The following is a 17,133-nucleotide window of genomic DNA, read 5'->3' as shown; positions in this document are numbered from 1 at the left end:
TGGCATCCTAATAGTAAAAATAGATTTCATTCAAAATTTTTATCTAATTTTCTTTTCAAATATAATTTAAATATAAATATTTTCAAATTGATTATTATAATTTTTTCAAACTAATAATTACAACTTTTCTAATTTTTTAAACAAAAAAAGAACCAATTCAAAATTTTTAAATCCCAAAACAAAAATAATATTATAACTATATTATAACAATATTTCAACTTTATAATATTTTTTATTCAATTTTTTTTATCTTTTCTCAAAATTCAAAAAATACTCAATTTAAACTATCTTATTACTATTTACAAACTATCTTATTACTATTTATAAAATTATCATCTCATCTCAACATCTGAATGAGCCCTAATAGCTTCATTTATTGACATTTGCCACGTTGGAGATTATTAGTGGGCATGTGGGCTTTGAACATTTGATTTAGGGTTAACCAAAAATTTGAAAATTTAATTTTGTATTTGATTCTACATTAATTCTGACAAAATAAAGTTGGAGTCGGCAGTATCACTAGGCAGACTCTTACTCTGATTTGCTTCGAATTCGACTTTACCTTCCAAATCCGACTTCAATATTATATATACTAGTATATTTATATATCTATATAATTAGAAATTAGATAGTTAAATTCTTAATAATATACTAATATGAGTTAATTAGTATAAAATAATATACGTATACTATAATATAAATAAACTAATAATAATCTAGTGTGTGTGTATATATATGTAAATATTATAGTATTACTACTATATATAATCAAGTATAGAAATAAGTTAAACACTAATATTGAAATATGCCTAGTATAATAAATCAGTAACACATAATACTAATTTACTAAAGTGTAATAATATATACTTAGACAATATAAATTCTTGTATATAATTAAGTTTTAAATAAGTTAAACATTAGTATAATAACATATAATATTAATGTATAATAACATGCAATTAGACACTATAATATAAGTATTGTATATAAATAAATTAGATACTAGTATATAATTAACTAATAAATATAGTATAATAAGTTAATAACAAATAATACTAATTTACTAAAGTATAATAACATGTAATTAGACACTAGAAATAAGTCTAGTGCATAAATAAGTTAAACACTAGTATAATATAATAACATGTAATATTATAGCATAATAATATGTAATTAGACCCTATAACATAAGTTTAGTATATAAATAAATTAGACAATAGTATAAAAATAAGTCAAATATAATAAGTTAATAGCACATAATACTATAGTATAGTAACATGTAATTAGATATTAGAAATAATATGTAATATTATAGTACGATAACATATAATTAGACAATGTAGTATAAGTATAGTATAAAAATAAGTTAGATATTAGTATAGAAGTAAATCAACAATGAATAATTTAGTTTTAGTTTTTCATTTTTGGAAAAACTAAAATTTAAAAGTCCACAAAAAATTCTTTTTTAAAAATTGGCTGAACATGAAGATAAAAAAAGCCCAAATCTTACTCCGATTCAACAAGTTGGAGTCAGAATCGGATCGGAACCTATACAAGTTGAAGTCGAAATTTGATTCAAGGGAATCCAACTCTGACTATGTTGGTGCTCACCCTTAATTCTGATTGTGAGCAAGGGCTACTTTACTAAGAGGGAGGGATTTCTAAGGGTGGCGATTTGTGTTTACATTTTTTGTTTGTGCAGTGTCAAGTTGAGAACATTCAACCACATAAGTCAATTCGAACACAACTCGTTAAGCTAAGTGGATAAACTATTCAAATCCTAACATAACCCATTTAAATAATAGGTGATACGACACGATCCATTTTGATATGTTTAATATTAATTATAAATGGGCAGGGGTGAAAATCGACATCGTCAATGCAATTTTGGTCCAAAATTGATGTTGGACCGATGTATTTCTCAGATGTTTAGAATCGGCCGAATCGGTCATTTAGGGGGGAGCAAATCAACAGTCTCGATGCCAGCGTGGTTTTGGTCGGTTATGCAGTTTCCCATCGATGACGTTATGAAGGAGGAGGTGAGTGGAGGTGTGTGGCACTGTAGGAGTGCGTGTGAGAGAGGAGAGAGATTTTAGAGAAAGAAGAAGAAGAAGAAAATGGAGGGTAGGAGGCGGGGTTATTAAACCCTAAGTCCAAACGACATCATTTCATATAATTTTTTTTTAACATTAGAATTAAAACGATGTTGTTTAACTCATTTTAAGTTAAATGATGTCGTTTTCTATACGTATAATAAATATATATATAATTGGTCGGTTTCGGACTCTAGCGATTGATTTGCGTTGGTGACGGCTGGTGCGGTCTATTTTTGTATAGCTCTATAAACGAGTTACGGTCGATTTCAACCCGTTTTATATAAATAGACTTAATGGTCCCACACAATCCATTTGGCTTGATAATCTCACATAAAAGTTAAACTCTATATTTATTAGTAGCCACAATATCTAAAAAAATAATAAGACTACTATTAACAAAAAATATTAACATTTTTCAACTTTTAATGTATAATAAAACCAATACTACAAACTCAACAATAACAAATATGAATATATGTCGAAAATTACAATTCTAATAATAAAAACATTAGCATATTGAGAAAGAAAAAATCTAGTCATTATCCCTATACAACATTTGATTTTTTACCTTTTTTTTTCTTAGGAAATATGTGTTGTATAGATAATGAGTAAACGAATTCTTTTAGTAGGAATGAAAAAAATCAAGTGTGTTGTGTAGTGTAAGAATGATGTGTAGAAGGGTTAATTGAGAAATGTTAATATTACAACTAAACAATAATAAAGTTATAATTTTGAAATAAAACTTAAATGTGTTATTGCAGGTTGATTTCAAGCTAAACGGGTTAACCCATTATTGACTAATTTATTATCATGTCTTAACGGGTTAGTCTGTTTTAACCCAAATCTATTTATATTAAAGTCAAAATCACTAAATTTATATCGTGTTGGGTTCACTCATATCAAATATTGTCATCCTTAAATCTTATAATATTGCCGTTGCCCATCTTTGTGAAAGGTTTATAGAAGGATAATGAATAAATTTTTTATTTATAAAATGTGCTTATTGGGAAAAATTGTTCTTCATGAAGCTTTTGAGTTTTGACCATTTATAGCTATCAATCTTTCACAATTGATCAAAAAACTTTTGATGATTTAAATAGAATATTGAGAAATGCTATTTATCATTCATATATCATACAGTAATATGTACTTTATTATTTTTATTTTTATATTTAAACATACATATTTACATATGTTAGTGTAGGTGCATGTATGATAAGTAGAAAGACAAAAATGATAAATAACATATTGGTGTTATAGGAATGATAAGTAGCATTTAGGCACTTATAATAGTTACTCTATTAATCATTAAATAAAAAAATAAAAAAATAAAATAAAATACATAAACGATCAAATTGAAAAAATAAACTTAGGAGGCATAATATCATTTTTCGTAAGTTTTATATATTAGTAACTAGACTTACATATATGAAAAATTATATTCATAATCTTTACGGCACACATTATATATAATTTTTTAATTTTTGTTTCTTTTATTAAATATGTGGTGTATAAATGATGAGTAGAATAAATTAATTAATTTAAGAAGAATAAAACTATTTTTTTTAAAAAAGATAAAAAATAAAAAAATAAATATAATATGTAATATATAAAAATAAGAGTAACAAAACTTTACATATATCGGAAAAAGAAAACCGACAATATTCCCATTGGGCTACTGTAGCTGTAGTTTATAGAACCTCCCAAAAGTTCACGAACCCTAGCCTTTCTTTCTATCCCTGACTGAAGCTCCTACGCCATGGCTTCCCGAAGAATTTTATCCTCTCTGCTCCGATCGTCCACTCGGCGATCGTCTTCCAAATCGGCCCTCTCGAGCCCTAGCCCTAGACTTGCGTCCTCAGCACCCCCAAGCCGCGCGTCTCCGTACGGCTATCTCCTCTCGCGCGTGGCGGAATACTCGACCTCGGCTGCTGCGGCCGCTCCGCCTTCCCCACCGGCTCCACCGAAGGACGCCGGTAAGGGAGGGAAGATCACCGACGAGTTCACCGGAGCCGGTGCGATCGGGCAGGTGTGCCAGGTGATCGGTGCTGTTGTGGACGTGAGGTTCCAGGAGGGGCTGCCGCCGATCCTAACAGCGCTGGAGGTTCTCGACAACTCGATCCGGTTGGTGCTGGAAGTGGCGCAGCACTTGGGGGAGAACATGGTTCGTACTATCGCTATGGACGGTACCGAAGGATTGGTCCGAGGGCAGCGAGTGCTCAATACCGGTTCTCCTATTACTGTGAGCTTTATCTCTTTGGTTTCTTTAGCTGATTGTTTTTGATTGACGAGATTTGATTATAAAAGATGGGGATTTTTATGTTTATAATGTGGGAATAACAGAGCTTTGGTTGCTCTTGTGATTTATAGATCTGGGTGTTGTTTCTCATTGTGTGCTGAGAAAATGTGGGAAGGTAAAATATTATCTTTTCGATTGTTTCACTTATAAAAAAGTATCTTTTCAATTGTTTGAGACTTTCCAAATTGAAACCCTCTGGTCAACGAGTCATAAACGAGCTCTGTTTTTGTCCAAATTGGTTGCACCCTTTTCCCGTAACAGAAATCAATGTAGTAACTTTTTATGGTTTTTCTCATCTGTTTTCTCTGCTCAACCAGGGAGAGTGTTTTTCGTTGTCATAATGGGAGATCTCCTCTATAGTGTTCGAGTCATTGTTTTGATAGGGATCAAGAAGATGCCTTAGTTTTGTTCAAACATGGGTCGAGGGGTTAAGAAGATGCATGAATGTTTGAAATGGTAATCATGATGCTGATTGATGTGAAAAGTGGACATGTTTTTTACTTACTCAATTTGACACGTTGCTAGTGTGTTACGAATCAATATTCTGTTTCTATAATTAGGGTCAGCCGCTGAATTCTACCAAAGCTCAGTCCTAGGATGTTGCATTTTCTCAATATTTTGCAGTTCATATTTCTGAGTTTTATAATTTATTGTAGAAGACTTCTCTTTATTTTTTCTTCGATTTTGGCAATCTGTTCTCCGTTTATCAGCATGTTTGTTTTTTTTTGCGCTCAAGTGTGTTGTCATTGATAACTTTTTATTTCTTTTTGCTGAGTTACTTTTTGTGTTTCCTTTAGGTGCCTGTTGGTAGAGCTACTCTTGGCCGTATCATGAATGTTATTGGGGAGCCCATTGACGAGAGGGGTGAAATCAGTAAGAAATATAAACCTTGACTGTCTAGTTGTAAATGGATCACCGGTTTTGGTCATTATTCACATGATGTAAGTTTCCTGACGATTTTACTGGTGATATGCCAACAGAAACCGATCACTATTTGCCAATCCATAGAGAAGCTCCATCATTTGTTGAGCAGGCAACTGAACAAGAAATCCTTGTTACGGGAATTAAGGTACTTTTGCCCGACCCTTCTACTGTAGAACCTGGATTCTCATGTAATCTTGAGTTGGATCAAGTGTGGGGTGATAGCTGTTACAAAATTTGTTTGTTATGTTTTTGTCTACAGGTTGTTGATCTTCTTGCACCATACCAAAGGGGCGGTAAGATTGGTCTGTTTGGTGGTGCTGGTGTAGGAAAAACTGTGCTTATCATGGAACTTATCAACAATGTTGCAAAAGCTCATGGTTGGTTTACTCAAATACGTGCTGCAGGCACTGTTTGCTATCAATTTTTTAGCTGAATTTATTTATTAATTAATTTATTTTTCAGGTGGTTTCTCTGTGTTTGCGGGAGTTGGAGAACGCACTCGAGAGGGTAATGACTTGTACAGGGAAATGATGGAGAGTGGTGTCATTAAGCTGGGTGAAAAGCAGGTTAGTAGAATGCAGTTCACATTTTTTGGATTTTATTTTTTATTGGTATATTGATTGTCTTAGTAAATGAAGATTTAGTAATAAACACAAAGGATGTAAAAACACCTAGTTGGAATTTAATTGCATTGTTTCCTTCTTGCAGGCTGAAAGCAAATGTGCTCTTGTATATGGTCAAATGAATGAGCCCCCTGGTGCTCGTGCTCGTGTTGGTCTCACTGGTCTGACTGTGGCTGAACACTTCCGTGATGCCGAGGGTCAGGATGTGCTGCTCTTTATTGACAACATTTTCCGCTTTACCCAAGTAAGCATACTTGGCAAGGAGCCTTTTCTGTCCCTGAAGATTTCCTTGTATCTTTTGATTCATCTTCCTAAATGTTGCGCCATCCTCTCTGTTCTTTCTGGGGCATCCTGCAGGCTAACTCTGAAGTTTCTGCTTTGCTTGGACGTATTCCATCTGCTGTTGGTTACCAGCCAACTCTGGCAACGGATCTTGGAGGCCTTCAAGAGCGTATTACAACTACCAAGAAAGGTTCCATTACCTCTGTGCAAGCTATTTATGTGCCTGCTGATGACTTGACAGATCCTGCTCCTGCCACAACCTTTGCTCACTTGGATGCGACAACTGTGTTGTCTCGACAGGTTTCTCTATGTTTCATGATGTACTAGTGGTTTTTTGAATAATTATTGCCATGTTATCATCTACTTATATCTCTGTTGCTTTAATTTAAACAGATTTCTGAGCTTGGTATCTATCCTGCCGTTGATCCTTTAGATTCTACATCTCGAATGCTTTCCCCTCACATTTTAGGGGAGGAACACTACAATACTGCTCGTGGGGTACAAAAGGTTCTCCAGAACTACAAAAATCTGCAAGATATTATTGCTATTTTGGGAATGGATGAGCTCAGTGAAGATGACAAGCTGACCGTTGCTCGTGCACGTAAAATTCAGAGGTTTTTGAGCCAGCCTTTCCATGTTGCGGAAGTGTTCACTGGTGCTCCTGGCAAGTATGTGGAATTAAAAGAGAGTATTACTAGCTTCCAGGTACCTACTTTGTCTTTCTTGGTTAAATTGATGGCGAATAAGCTTGGAATTCTGTTCTTGATAAAGTAATCTTAGAGCTCCAATGACACCTTGCATATTTGATCATTAAGTTTGGGCAAATTTATCATGACTGTGCTGTGCCTAGAGCATTTGTCGGAAAATATCTATATCTTTCTTTGGATATTTGTGCCCATTGAGCTTATAGGATCTGAATGTATTGAGGGATTTTAAATAAGTGAACTAGTTTGTCCTAAACTGGTCTTATAGGTCTTGTTTATATATTGAAGAAGGCTTTTTTTTTTTTTTCCTTTTTCTTTTCTGAAGAAGCTCATATATTGAAAAAAATAACCGTCCTACTTGTGGTTCTGAGGCACATTTCACACTATATTACATGGCCATGTCATTTGGTTAGTATGGCTGTGGTGATTGTATTTGCTCCGGTTGAAGTATTATGGGTTCGTTTGTGTGTTTTTTGTTTTGCTAAAATGATTGTGCAAACATACACAAGGCATTAGGCTTCCACTGGCAAATACCGGCGGACACATACATATGTGCATGGACAATGTTGTGTTGGCATAGGAATTTTGGTGTTTGGCTTTTATGAAAGTATGGGAGTTTTGCTCATTGATGTTCTGTTTTGGTTGGCAGGGAGTATTGGATGGAAAATATGACGACCTTTCAGAACAGTCGTTTTACATGGTTGGAGGTATTGATGAAGTCATTGCTAAGGCAGAGAAGATTGCCAAGGAATCTGCATCTTAGACAAATCTCTTCCCTTCCCTCAAGTCTCCTTGTTGCCTTGTCTTGATAATTGCGAAATCCAATAATTTAGGAGGTGCTGGCAGTGCCAGGCAATGGGATTGTTCATTTTTTGAGATCGAATGTATCAGGATTTTTCCATTTCTGTTTTTAATCATATTATTGTAGAGTGTGAAAGAGAAATGGAGCCGACAGTCTGCCCCTTTTTTCTTGGGTGTTTAAAATAACGGGGAAAAGAAAGCTGACATGTATATTTTTACCTTTTGTGTGTTGGAAACATTGAAATCTGTTGATTATATCTTTTCTTGCCTTGTGCTTAAGGACTCGCTAACGCTGAAATGTTGCTCGTGCCCTCCAAACTTTGGCCTCAAAAGTAGTTGTAGCATGACACTGTTTAATTGGCAAATCGACAGAGTCAGAGTGGATGATTGTAATCCTTGAAGTGATGCATGCCCTCTTTACATGGCATTGCTACGCTAGTAGTATTAGCAATGATACCGACTTTTAGCCATATTTACCTCATTTTTGGGGGCTGTTCTGATCTTTGTAGCCACTTTATCCTCTAGATTCCCCGGATCACTCGGAAAGAAGACACGTGTGGTTACCTGGATCAACCAATCCATCCAAATAAGCACCGGTCGGGATTTATATAACAGTCCACCTACGTAACTTACCGCCGGCAGTCCCTCCCACCCTCCCTCCCCGGTCACGAAGACCTCAAGGTATCATCTTACCCTACTTTTTTGACTAGTTCTTTAAAAAAAAAACCAAAGGAAAACGATGTCTGTTACTCTTTCTCCCAGCCCCCTCTCCCTAACTCCTCTTCCCCATGCCCACCTTTGCCCTCCCATGTCTGTCCTACGCTGCCTCTCTCTCCCCAAATTGAGGCCCCACCCCCACCGCCGCTTCTCCATCGCTACTGCTGTACGTCAGGACACCACCGTTTGGACCCCGGCGCCTCTCTCCCTAGTCGAGCCCGCCGCCGAGTCCCTTTTCCACGTCTCCATCGACATCTCCGACTCACCCGACCTAGTCACCTCCCACACCTGCGCCGGCCAGTACCTCCAGCTCCGAGTTCCTGTCTCCGACAAGCCCTCCTTCCTTGCCATCGCGTCCCCGCCCTCTTTTGCCGCTGCAAGTGGCACCTTCGAGTTCCTGGTGAAGAGCATCGCCGGCTCCACCGCCGAGCTTCTTTGTGGCTTGAGGAAAGGAGATGTGGTTGAGCTCAGCCAAGTCATGGGGAGAGGCTTCGGGATCGACCGGATTGATCCGCCCGATGCTTATCCTACGGTTCTTATTTTCGCCACCGGATCGGGGATCAGGTCAGATTTCTGATTGATTTTTAAGCTTATTGTCCTGTTCTGTCCCTGGAAAGAACTTAATGGTCGAAAGGACCGTTTACGAAATGAAATTGAAGTTGTAGTCTTTTCCATTTGAAGAATAGAAGCCCTTTTACCATTATCATTATTATTATTTTCAGCAAAGTAGTCTTCCTTTCGCTTGGGATTCCGCTTTATACTTTATCGTCTAGCCTCATTTCTATAGTGTAATGCGTTGATAGTTTGAGATTTTTGAATATTTTCGCTTTCGCCAGAATGAAAGTGGAAAATTTGATCAAATGTATTTCGTTCTCTTAACTTATCTTGTCCATTTTACTGTAATTTGTTGTATTTTGCTTAACTCCAGTCCGTAACTGATAATTAGGCTTACTGCCTAAAAATAAAAAATAAATCTTCGTTTAAAAATCTGTGAAGGCAAGTGTTTGCTGCACCCATGTGTTCACAATGTAACATTTCTCAACGGATCGTTCAGCTAGCAATTTAAAGTTTTATTGTTCCTTGTTCTCTGCTCACATGTTATTGCTTGTGGTGATTCTTCCATCTGCATTTCCACATCAGTTACTAATGCTCTTGACTTTCTCATCTGCAGTCCAATCCGGTCTCTCATTGAGTCAGGTTTTGGTGCTTCTAAGAGATCTGATGTGAGGCTTTATTATGGGGCTAGAAACCTTAAGCGAATGGCTTATCAGGTTTGCCCAATGTTTTTTTTTCCGGTGTTACATACCTTTTCTGTAGAATCAGCACAGCTAGTCCACCATTTGGAAGCTGATTTTAAATTTGTGCTGCTTCCTTCTATAGGATAGATTTAGAGATTGGGAATCTTCTGGGGTTAAGATTGTGCCTGTGTTATCCCAACCGGATGAAAGTTGGACAGGCGAAAGTGGCTATGTACAGGTAGAGTGTGTCTGTGAGCAATTGGGCTTTTGATCTTATTTGTCCCTAGAATCAAATCAGCATTTCCACACATGATTGCTTTTGCAGGCTGCTTTCGGTAGAGCAAAGCAAATTTACAGCCCTCAGTCTGTTGGTGCTGTACTCTGTGGGCAGAAACAGATGACTGAGGTTTGCCACTTTTCTAGTCTAATTATTTTATGTTTTACTTCTTGCTTCTCAAAATAGAAGATTGCCCATCATAAATGTATGAAAACTTTTTAGAAGGTCATACTTCTCCAGTTTCCTATATTAAATTCATTTTTTTTTTTCCAACTACCAGACAAGATTCTTGTCAAAAGTTGTGTCACCTCGATAAGATAAAAGGTATTTAGGAAGATCTCTATAAATTCTAGCTTTCCACATAATCGTGTCACTGCAAAATCACGTCATCTATTTTGAGATGAAGTACCTGTTACTGCTTTTTGGAAATCTTGCTGTCTTTGTGGTCTCTCTCTCCTTCTCCTCTTTCTTCTTTGTGTGTGGGGAGGTTTTTTTTTTTTTTTTTGGGGGGGCGGGGGGTTGCGGAGGGACAGTAAGCCCCGTTTAGATTTAGAAAGTATTTCATTTCATCTCATTATTATAACTTTTCCAAATTCCCATACAAAATATAATAAAACAATTCAACTTTTCAAATTATAAAACAATAATAATATTAAAAAATAATATTCTAACAATATTTTTTTAAACTTTCATCTTTCATCTAAAACCATCCCATCTCATCTCATCTCTGAATCCAAACCAGCCCTAAGTGGAGTTCCTGTTGTTGGTATTCATGTTGTTACTTTTAAAAAAAGGTTCGGTTTTGAAATATGGATGCAGTTTCCCATCATCTTTGCAAGAAACTCAGTAATTAGTTGTGTTTTTTAGATTGATTTCAACAATTAGCTCAGGAGAAGTCTTGAATACCAGCAATCTTGTGTTAGCTACATAATTTGTTGTTTCTACTGTTTGTATCTGCACTGTTCTGGGTCTTTTCCTTGTGACTAATGGTATAACTTATTTTCTTTGCTCATGGCCGTACTGTGTTATTCACTGGTTCTTGTTGGTCCATCTTTTGTTAGCAAGAAGTGATATGCTCATCTTTTTATTGATATTGGTGCATGAATGTATCGGCATATTATTTATAAAAAAGAAGAAGAATGCATTGGCATATTAAAGACAACATAATATTTTCGATGCTTTTGGACATCCTAGTGAAATAGCAAGAACAATGGCACATGAAAATTATGAAACCATTTTTAATTGTAGAAAGATTACAGCATCATGTTATCTGATCTTAATGTTTATATAAATCTCGTTTTTATACGTGATAGCCTCATGGCAGAAGGCGTGTCCCCCCCACATTCAAACATCATGTCATGGTCATTAAAGTTCAATTGTTTGATGGTAAGATAATTTATGTCTATTTTTTTGCAGGAGATTACCTCAATTCTTGTAGCAGATGGGGTGTCAAGTGAGAAGATACTAAAAAACTTTTGACAAACCAGATGGAGCCTGTTCTTGTAATATTGTTGAGCAACCGTTAGTGATTTATTTGTTCCAATCGCTGAAGATATTCTCAGCTTGGCATAGAAAATAAAATAATTTTAGGGTTTTTGAGCATCCTTCTAAATTCGATACAGAATGAAAACTGCCTCTCAAGCAAGCTAAGTTGCAGGATTCATACTAAAGTTTTGACAAGGAGTGAACGAACTCGCTGGATTCATACCATTCCACTTTGTGCCTAATACTTCGCTGTATCATACAAAAATCGGAGGTAACGCTATCCCGAATAATGAAATTGAGCCATTGTGTCAAGTGACCAAAGTGGTTGCTCTTTATTGAATAAGAGAGAACTCTTTATCTCGTTAGGCAGGAATCAGCTAATACGGGATAGGCTTGTTATCCCATGGATTTGTATTTGGGTTTATACCTCTATTTAAGCATGTTATATTACCATTATCTATTTAAGGATTTTAAGGAGTTCTATAAAAAATCTCAAGAGGTCCACGTTTAACGACACTTAGATGTTCAGAGTAAAACTGAACTCCCTAATTTGGAGAACCATGCTTCGACGTTCACATAAACCATATTTTAGAAACCTAGTCCATTCACTGAAGAACAAGTACCAAGCATCTCGTCCTCGCCCCACAGTTCAAACCAACGTACAATACTTGACAAAGCGCAGCAGATTGCACCACGAAGAAAATGGGGGGAGGAGAGGTCAGTCAAGACGTAGGAGATCATGCTCAACCAATTTGGAAGCTAAACTTAACATCAAGTATCCGTATCAACTCTATAAACCAAGCAAAAAGAGAATCCTAGAGAAATACAAAGATCAAATACCAACAGACTGGTTTAACAATAGGTTAGGGATCTTGAATTACTACAGTTATACTAACCAAGTCCGAATAAGAGCCTTATTTCGAGTACAAATCAAACCCAATTTGTCCGCATTAACGTTTCAAGAACTCAACCGCTCGAACCACAAAATAAGGCGAATAAGAATTAAGTATATTAATCAAACCCATACACTAAAATTCACCCAACTTGTCACCATCGTGAGCAGCATTTTGTTCCCAATGTTGCTCCGCATCCTCTGTACCCTTCCAATCATGTTCTGTTTTGAGCTAACGGTTTCTGTCATCATAATGAGTGATGGTGTCAATGCTTGTGGTGGTGATAGCCAGAAATCTTGTCCGTTGATCGTTTAGCTTCTTCACGATTGTCATCTGATGACTTTCCTATAGATTCACTCCTTTGATGGTGTCTGTGGCCATCTGAATCAGATGACTTTGACCCCACCCTATGCGATCGTCTATGATGTTTATGGTGCTTCACATGAATTTTCCTCCTAACTGCACCATTTTCCTCATCACTTGAAGAATCTGAAGCACTACACTCCAACCGGTGATGGCGATTGTGGAGCTTTGGATGACTTCTCCTTTGAATTGTTCCATCTTCTGTCTCACTAGGAAAATCTGAACCACTAGATTCCGGTAGCTTATGGTGTTTGTGATGCTTAGCATGGCCTCTCCTCTTTATTGGATCATCATCATGATCATCACTTGAAGAGCCATCAGCACTAGAATCAGATGTCGAATTGTGATGTCGGTGCCTTCTGTGGTTTCGCTTCTTTCTCTTCCTATATTCATAAGAGTCACTCTCATACTCATCATCGCTGTTATCATTAGAGCTATAGGATCGTCTCCTAGACTTTTTCTTGGATTTTTTCTCCTTGCACTTTTCATTGTCACCACCCCAGTCGGAGTGGGCATGCTTTCCATGCTTCTTGTGGGCTCTTTTATTTGATTTTCTTCCCCCATCACTGCTGTCACCATCACTGTCACTATCAGAATGGGACAGAGATTTTCTTTTATGCTTTGCAGCCTTCAGCTTCCGCTCTTTGGCTTCAGCATCAGCCTTTGCCTTGGCAGCAGCTTCAAGCTTCTGTTCCCATTTCAAAGGGGCCTCTTTCTTTTCCAAAGCTCTCTTCTTTTTCTCCTCGACCAATTGGATGAACCTCTTGGCATCCATTGAAATATAAAAACCAGCTCAATACCTGCATGTTGGTATGATGATGACCAGAAGTACATCTCACAGAAGAGAAAAAACAATGTTAGCTCTTCTATCATCAAATCATAGCTGTAGAAAATAATAAAGAGCATTTAATGAATAATAAAACATCCTTTTATAATTATTTCAAATTAGGTACACAACTAATATATTTTTTGATGACGAGGAATCCTGGAGAACGTGTAAATGCAACAAGTCTTTTATCTGCTTAAACCCCAGACTTGTGTAATGTGTCCCATCACACTGACCGAGTAAATCATCGGCTTTTCACCGATAGGATGTGACCCCTAGAAATTTTTTTGCACCCAAAAGTATTTCACAACTAATATATTAAACCATGCAACTATTCTTATGATCAATAAAATTTTGTTTATTAATCAAAACAAAAATATATTTTTTACAAGTAAAAAGAAATTGTATTTGGAGGGAGCAAAATGATAGAAGCTTAGAAAACCAAGAGAGAACAATGGAGGAGCTGAAAGTTTTTTTCTTTAAAATATTGTTTTCTTGGGTGGGGGCTATTGTTTGTAATGGACTTAATGTCCATGACTTTCTTCTTTCCGTTGTAAATTATAGCTAGGTACTTCTCATGTATACTCCCTGTGTACTTGGGCTTTGCTTATTATTATAAATAAAACTTCTCGATTACTGATAAAAAAAAAAAAAACAAGTAAAAAGAAATTTATTAAACCAAGTAACCCAATTACACAAGGAGTATACAAAAAGAAATAATATGGAATTTGCAATAATATTTTTTACAGGTAAAAATAAATTTATTAAATCAAGTAATTAGGCATAGCCCAAGTACACAAGGAGTATGCAATATATGGAATTTGCAATTATATGACTAACATCTATTAAACAGGTTGTGACAAGTGCCTGTAATGAATAATACAATGTATAACATTCTTTATATCAGCTTGACAAATTATGCTTCCAAGTAGTATGTCACACAATCCACCCAGATAAGAAGGAACAAGACGACATGCAATGATATAACTTCAGCATATAACACTAATTTAAATGAATTGATCTAAATCAGATATCACCAGAGACAGTTCAACAACTCACACAATGCATTGTTACACATCACATACTCCAACGAGAAAGTTAGAATGAGCTGGTATTGGCAACCTTGATAATTGAAATTTGGGGGCGTCTATGCTTTTGCCAAATTCCTTTGATGATAAAAATGGCAGATCAACAATTTCAGCTAAACAAACACTTCAATTTATACTCATAATGTTCTTGGCTATTTATAAAAGGCTCAGGACTCCCTTGCTTATCATATATAAGGCCCTACGGAATCTATCTCAGGTAAACTTCTTGACATATAAGAAATGTATTCCTAAAGGTTTTATAAACCCAAATCAGCCCCCCACCCCCCCAAATTAAAAAAAAAAAACTGTTAGAATTCCCTGATCATCGTTTTGTTTTCCTTCTTTCAAAAACTATTTCTTGTTTTGTTTTTGTTCTTTCAAAAACTATTTCTTTCACATAGGAAATTCTTTGGGAACCAAACGAAATACCTCTAGCCCTCTTGCATCCTGTCATCACAAGCATTTCATTTCTCCATTCTTTAAATAGACTTTATAACCACATAAAAATTGAATAACATGGACAAGCTATCCCACATAATTCTTGGGTGCAACTTCCAATTTTGTATTTCCAATAACAGGCTACTTCATTCCCCATAATTTTTTAGGAAATCAGCGCACAAGAGTTTTTTTACAAGCGAAGAGCACAACATATATTATTTGATATGCAAAATTTATGTGCATATAACAAAATAAAATGTTAAACAAAGAAAGAACATCTTTGTCCACCAAAGAACACCAAAAGCAAACAAACTTGATCCGACTTTCTTACCTTATGTGTAGAAACAGAACTCTCTTATTATCAAATATGCAATCCGAACTTTGAAGTCCAAACTGCAAGGCTTACACTGTGCAAGATAACTAAAGCCTGTAGAAAGAAGATAATAAAGAAAAATATAGTCAGAAAACACTCTCACAATCATAATCATAAATCGTATACTCCTAAATCTCAAACAGGCCCTTATATCATTTACTTTATATCATTTTTTTCTTATGGGTGGGGGGGCCATTGTTTGTAACGGACTAAGGGCCTGTTTGAGGTTGCGGTAGGAGTCTTAAAAAGTGCTTAAATAGTCTTAAAAACTCTTTAATGAAAAAATTAGGTTATTTGGGTATTACATATTAAAGCACGTTTAATCTTAAATAAGCTAAAAAGTACGTTTGAGGAAAAAAACATCATTTTGATGCTTTTCCTCAAACGTGCTTTTCCGGATAATGCGGAACGTAATTCGAATTTTAAAAAGACTGTTAATGGACGAAAATACCCATACAATTTTCAAATAATTACAACTTTAAAACTTTTAAGGATGTGATCATAATTTTTAAAAATTCAAATAATCGTAATTTCTACATCAGAAAACACTTTTTTAAATTGTTTCCAAACAAACGTAACATGTTTAAAAGTACTTTAAACATATAATTATCAAACAATAAATAATTTTTTAATAGTAGAACTTATTACTTAAGTTATAAGCTATAAGTCCTAAAGCAATAAGCTATATTTCTCACCACAATCTCAAACATGCACTAAATGTCCATGACCTTTTACTGTTGGTTGTGAACTCTAGTTACATACTTCTCATCTATACTCCCCAAGTACTTCGGCTTTGCCTATTCTTATGAATAAAACTTCTTGATTACATATAAAAAAAAAAAAAACTTATATCATTTGCTCATAATGGGGAAAAAAAAAAACAATTCATACCCTTTTCTGATACTAAGAAAATTTACAAGTAAAATAGCCAGCTCAATCATGTGCAGCGTTCACTTCCATAAACGGACAAAAACCCAATGAAACCTAACCAAGCAAACAGATCTTTTGCAAGGGCAGAAGTTAACATCTTCTGTTTCCTCGAGTCCCGACAATAGAAAAAGAAAAACATTTTATCATTTTTTTCTCGTTTCCTTCAACGTATCTTTCTCAGCAACCGAACATACAGGGAAAGAAAGATAGTTTATCATTTTTTTCTTGTTTGCTTCAACTTATCTTTCTCAACAAAAAAACAAATTGGGGAAACAAGATATAACAAATTTATATTTTGAATAATGTTTTTCCAATCAGCTAAAATCCCTGAAAGAAATTAAAAAAAAAAGTAGAAAAATACAAATCTACGCAAACCAATAATGTCAAGAAGAAAATAAGAAATTTAACAACTAAACTATAAACTACAAATAAAAATTACAAATTTTGAAGCCAAAGATTGAGTTCAACAAAAACCCCTCACACAAAAAAATACTTGGACCTTCCAGATCATGAACCTTCGGAAAAATCAATGAAGTACATAAAACCAGACAAAGCCCTAGGCAAACTCAGCAGATCGATAAAACGCAAAACCAAGGATCGAAAATCTCGTACCTAAATCCAAGAGTAAGCGAAGGAGGCGCAGATCGGAGAGAGGTGATGGAGCCGAGTTCGTGCTTGTGCTAGGGCTTGACTTCCTCAGGGTCTTACCCTTCACTTCCCTGCATAAATTCTCTCTCTCTCTAGGAGGTCCGATGGTTGCGTGTATATATATATAC

At 35.6% G+C, this 17,133-nt stretch overlaps 3 protein-coding genes across 4 annotated transcripts; 2 read left to right on the top strand and 1 right to left on the bottom strand.

Annotated features, from left to right (window-relative positions):
• Nucleotides 1–3,719: 3,719 nt before the first annotated feature.
• On the top strand, nt 3,720–8,023 carry LOC109012510 (ATP synthase subunit beta, mitochondrial). Its single transcript, XM_018994211.2, has 9 exons — nt 3,720–4,338; nt 5,193–5,268; nt 5,376–5,464; nt 5,579–5,696; nt 5,782–5,885; nt 6,028–6,186; nt 6,300–6,524; nt 6,618–6,929; nt 7,578–8,023. The coding sequence occupies exons 1-9, from the start codon at nt 3,856–3,858 to the stop codon at nt 7,689–7,691; spliced, it is 1,680 nt and encodes a 559-aa protein (XP_018849756.2). The 5' UTR covers nt 3,720–3,855; the 3' UTR covers nt 7,692–8,023.
• A 112-nt stretch (nt 8,024–8,135) lies between these two features.
• On the top strand, nt 8,136–11,902 carry LOC109012511 (fruit protein pKIWI502-like). Its single transcript, XM_018994212.2, has 5 exons — nt 8,136–9,010; nt 9,618–9,717; nt 9,827–9,922; nt 10,010–10,090; nt 11,378–11,902. Exons 1-5 carry the CDS (start codon nt 8,469–8,471, stop codon nt 11,438–11,440), a joined length of 882 nt encoding a protein of 293 aa, XP_018849757.1. The 5' UTR covers nt 8,136–8,468; the 3' UTR covers nt 11,441–11,902.
• Nucleotides 11,903–12,206: 304 nt separating this feature from the next.
• On the bottom strand, nt 12,207–17,133 carry LOC109012512 (CAX-interacting protein 4-like). 2 transcript variants are annotated; one of them, XM_018994213.2, is made up of 3 exons: nt 16,970–17,133; nt 15,386–15,481; nt 12,207–13,536 (listed from the first exon to the last, which is right to left on the bottom strand). In XM_018994213.2, the coding sequence occupies exon 3, from the start codon at nt 13,475–13,477 to the stop codon at nt 12,605–12,607; it is 873 nt and encodes a 290-aa protein (XP_018849758.1). In that variant the 5' UTR covers nt 13,478–13,536; nt 15,386–15,481; nt 16,970–17,133; the 3' UTR covers nt 12,207–12,604. The 2 variants fall into 2 exon arrangements, with proteins under 2 accessions (XP_018849758.1, XP_035542514.1); XM_035686621.1 differs by having other exon boundaries at nt 12,207–13,502; nt 16,970–17,132.

The sequence above is a fragment of the Juglans regia genome, chromosome 16, assembly GCF_001411555.2.
Source record: "Juglans regia cultivar Chandler chromosome 16, Walnut 2.0, whole genome shotgun sequence".
NCBI classification, from domain to species: Eukaryota; Viridiplantae; Streptophyta; class Magnoliopsida; order Fagales; family Juglandaceae; genus Juglans; species Juglans regia.
This window is presented reverse-complemented; position numbering and strand designations above follow the sequence as displayed.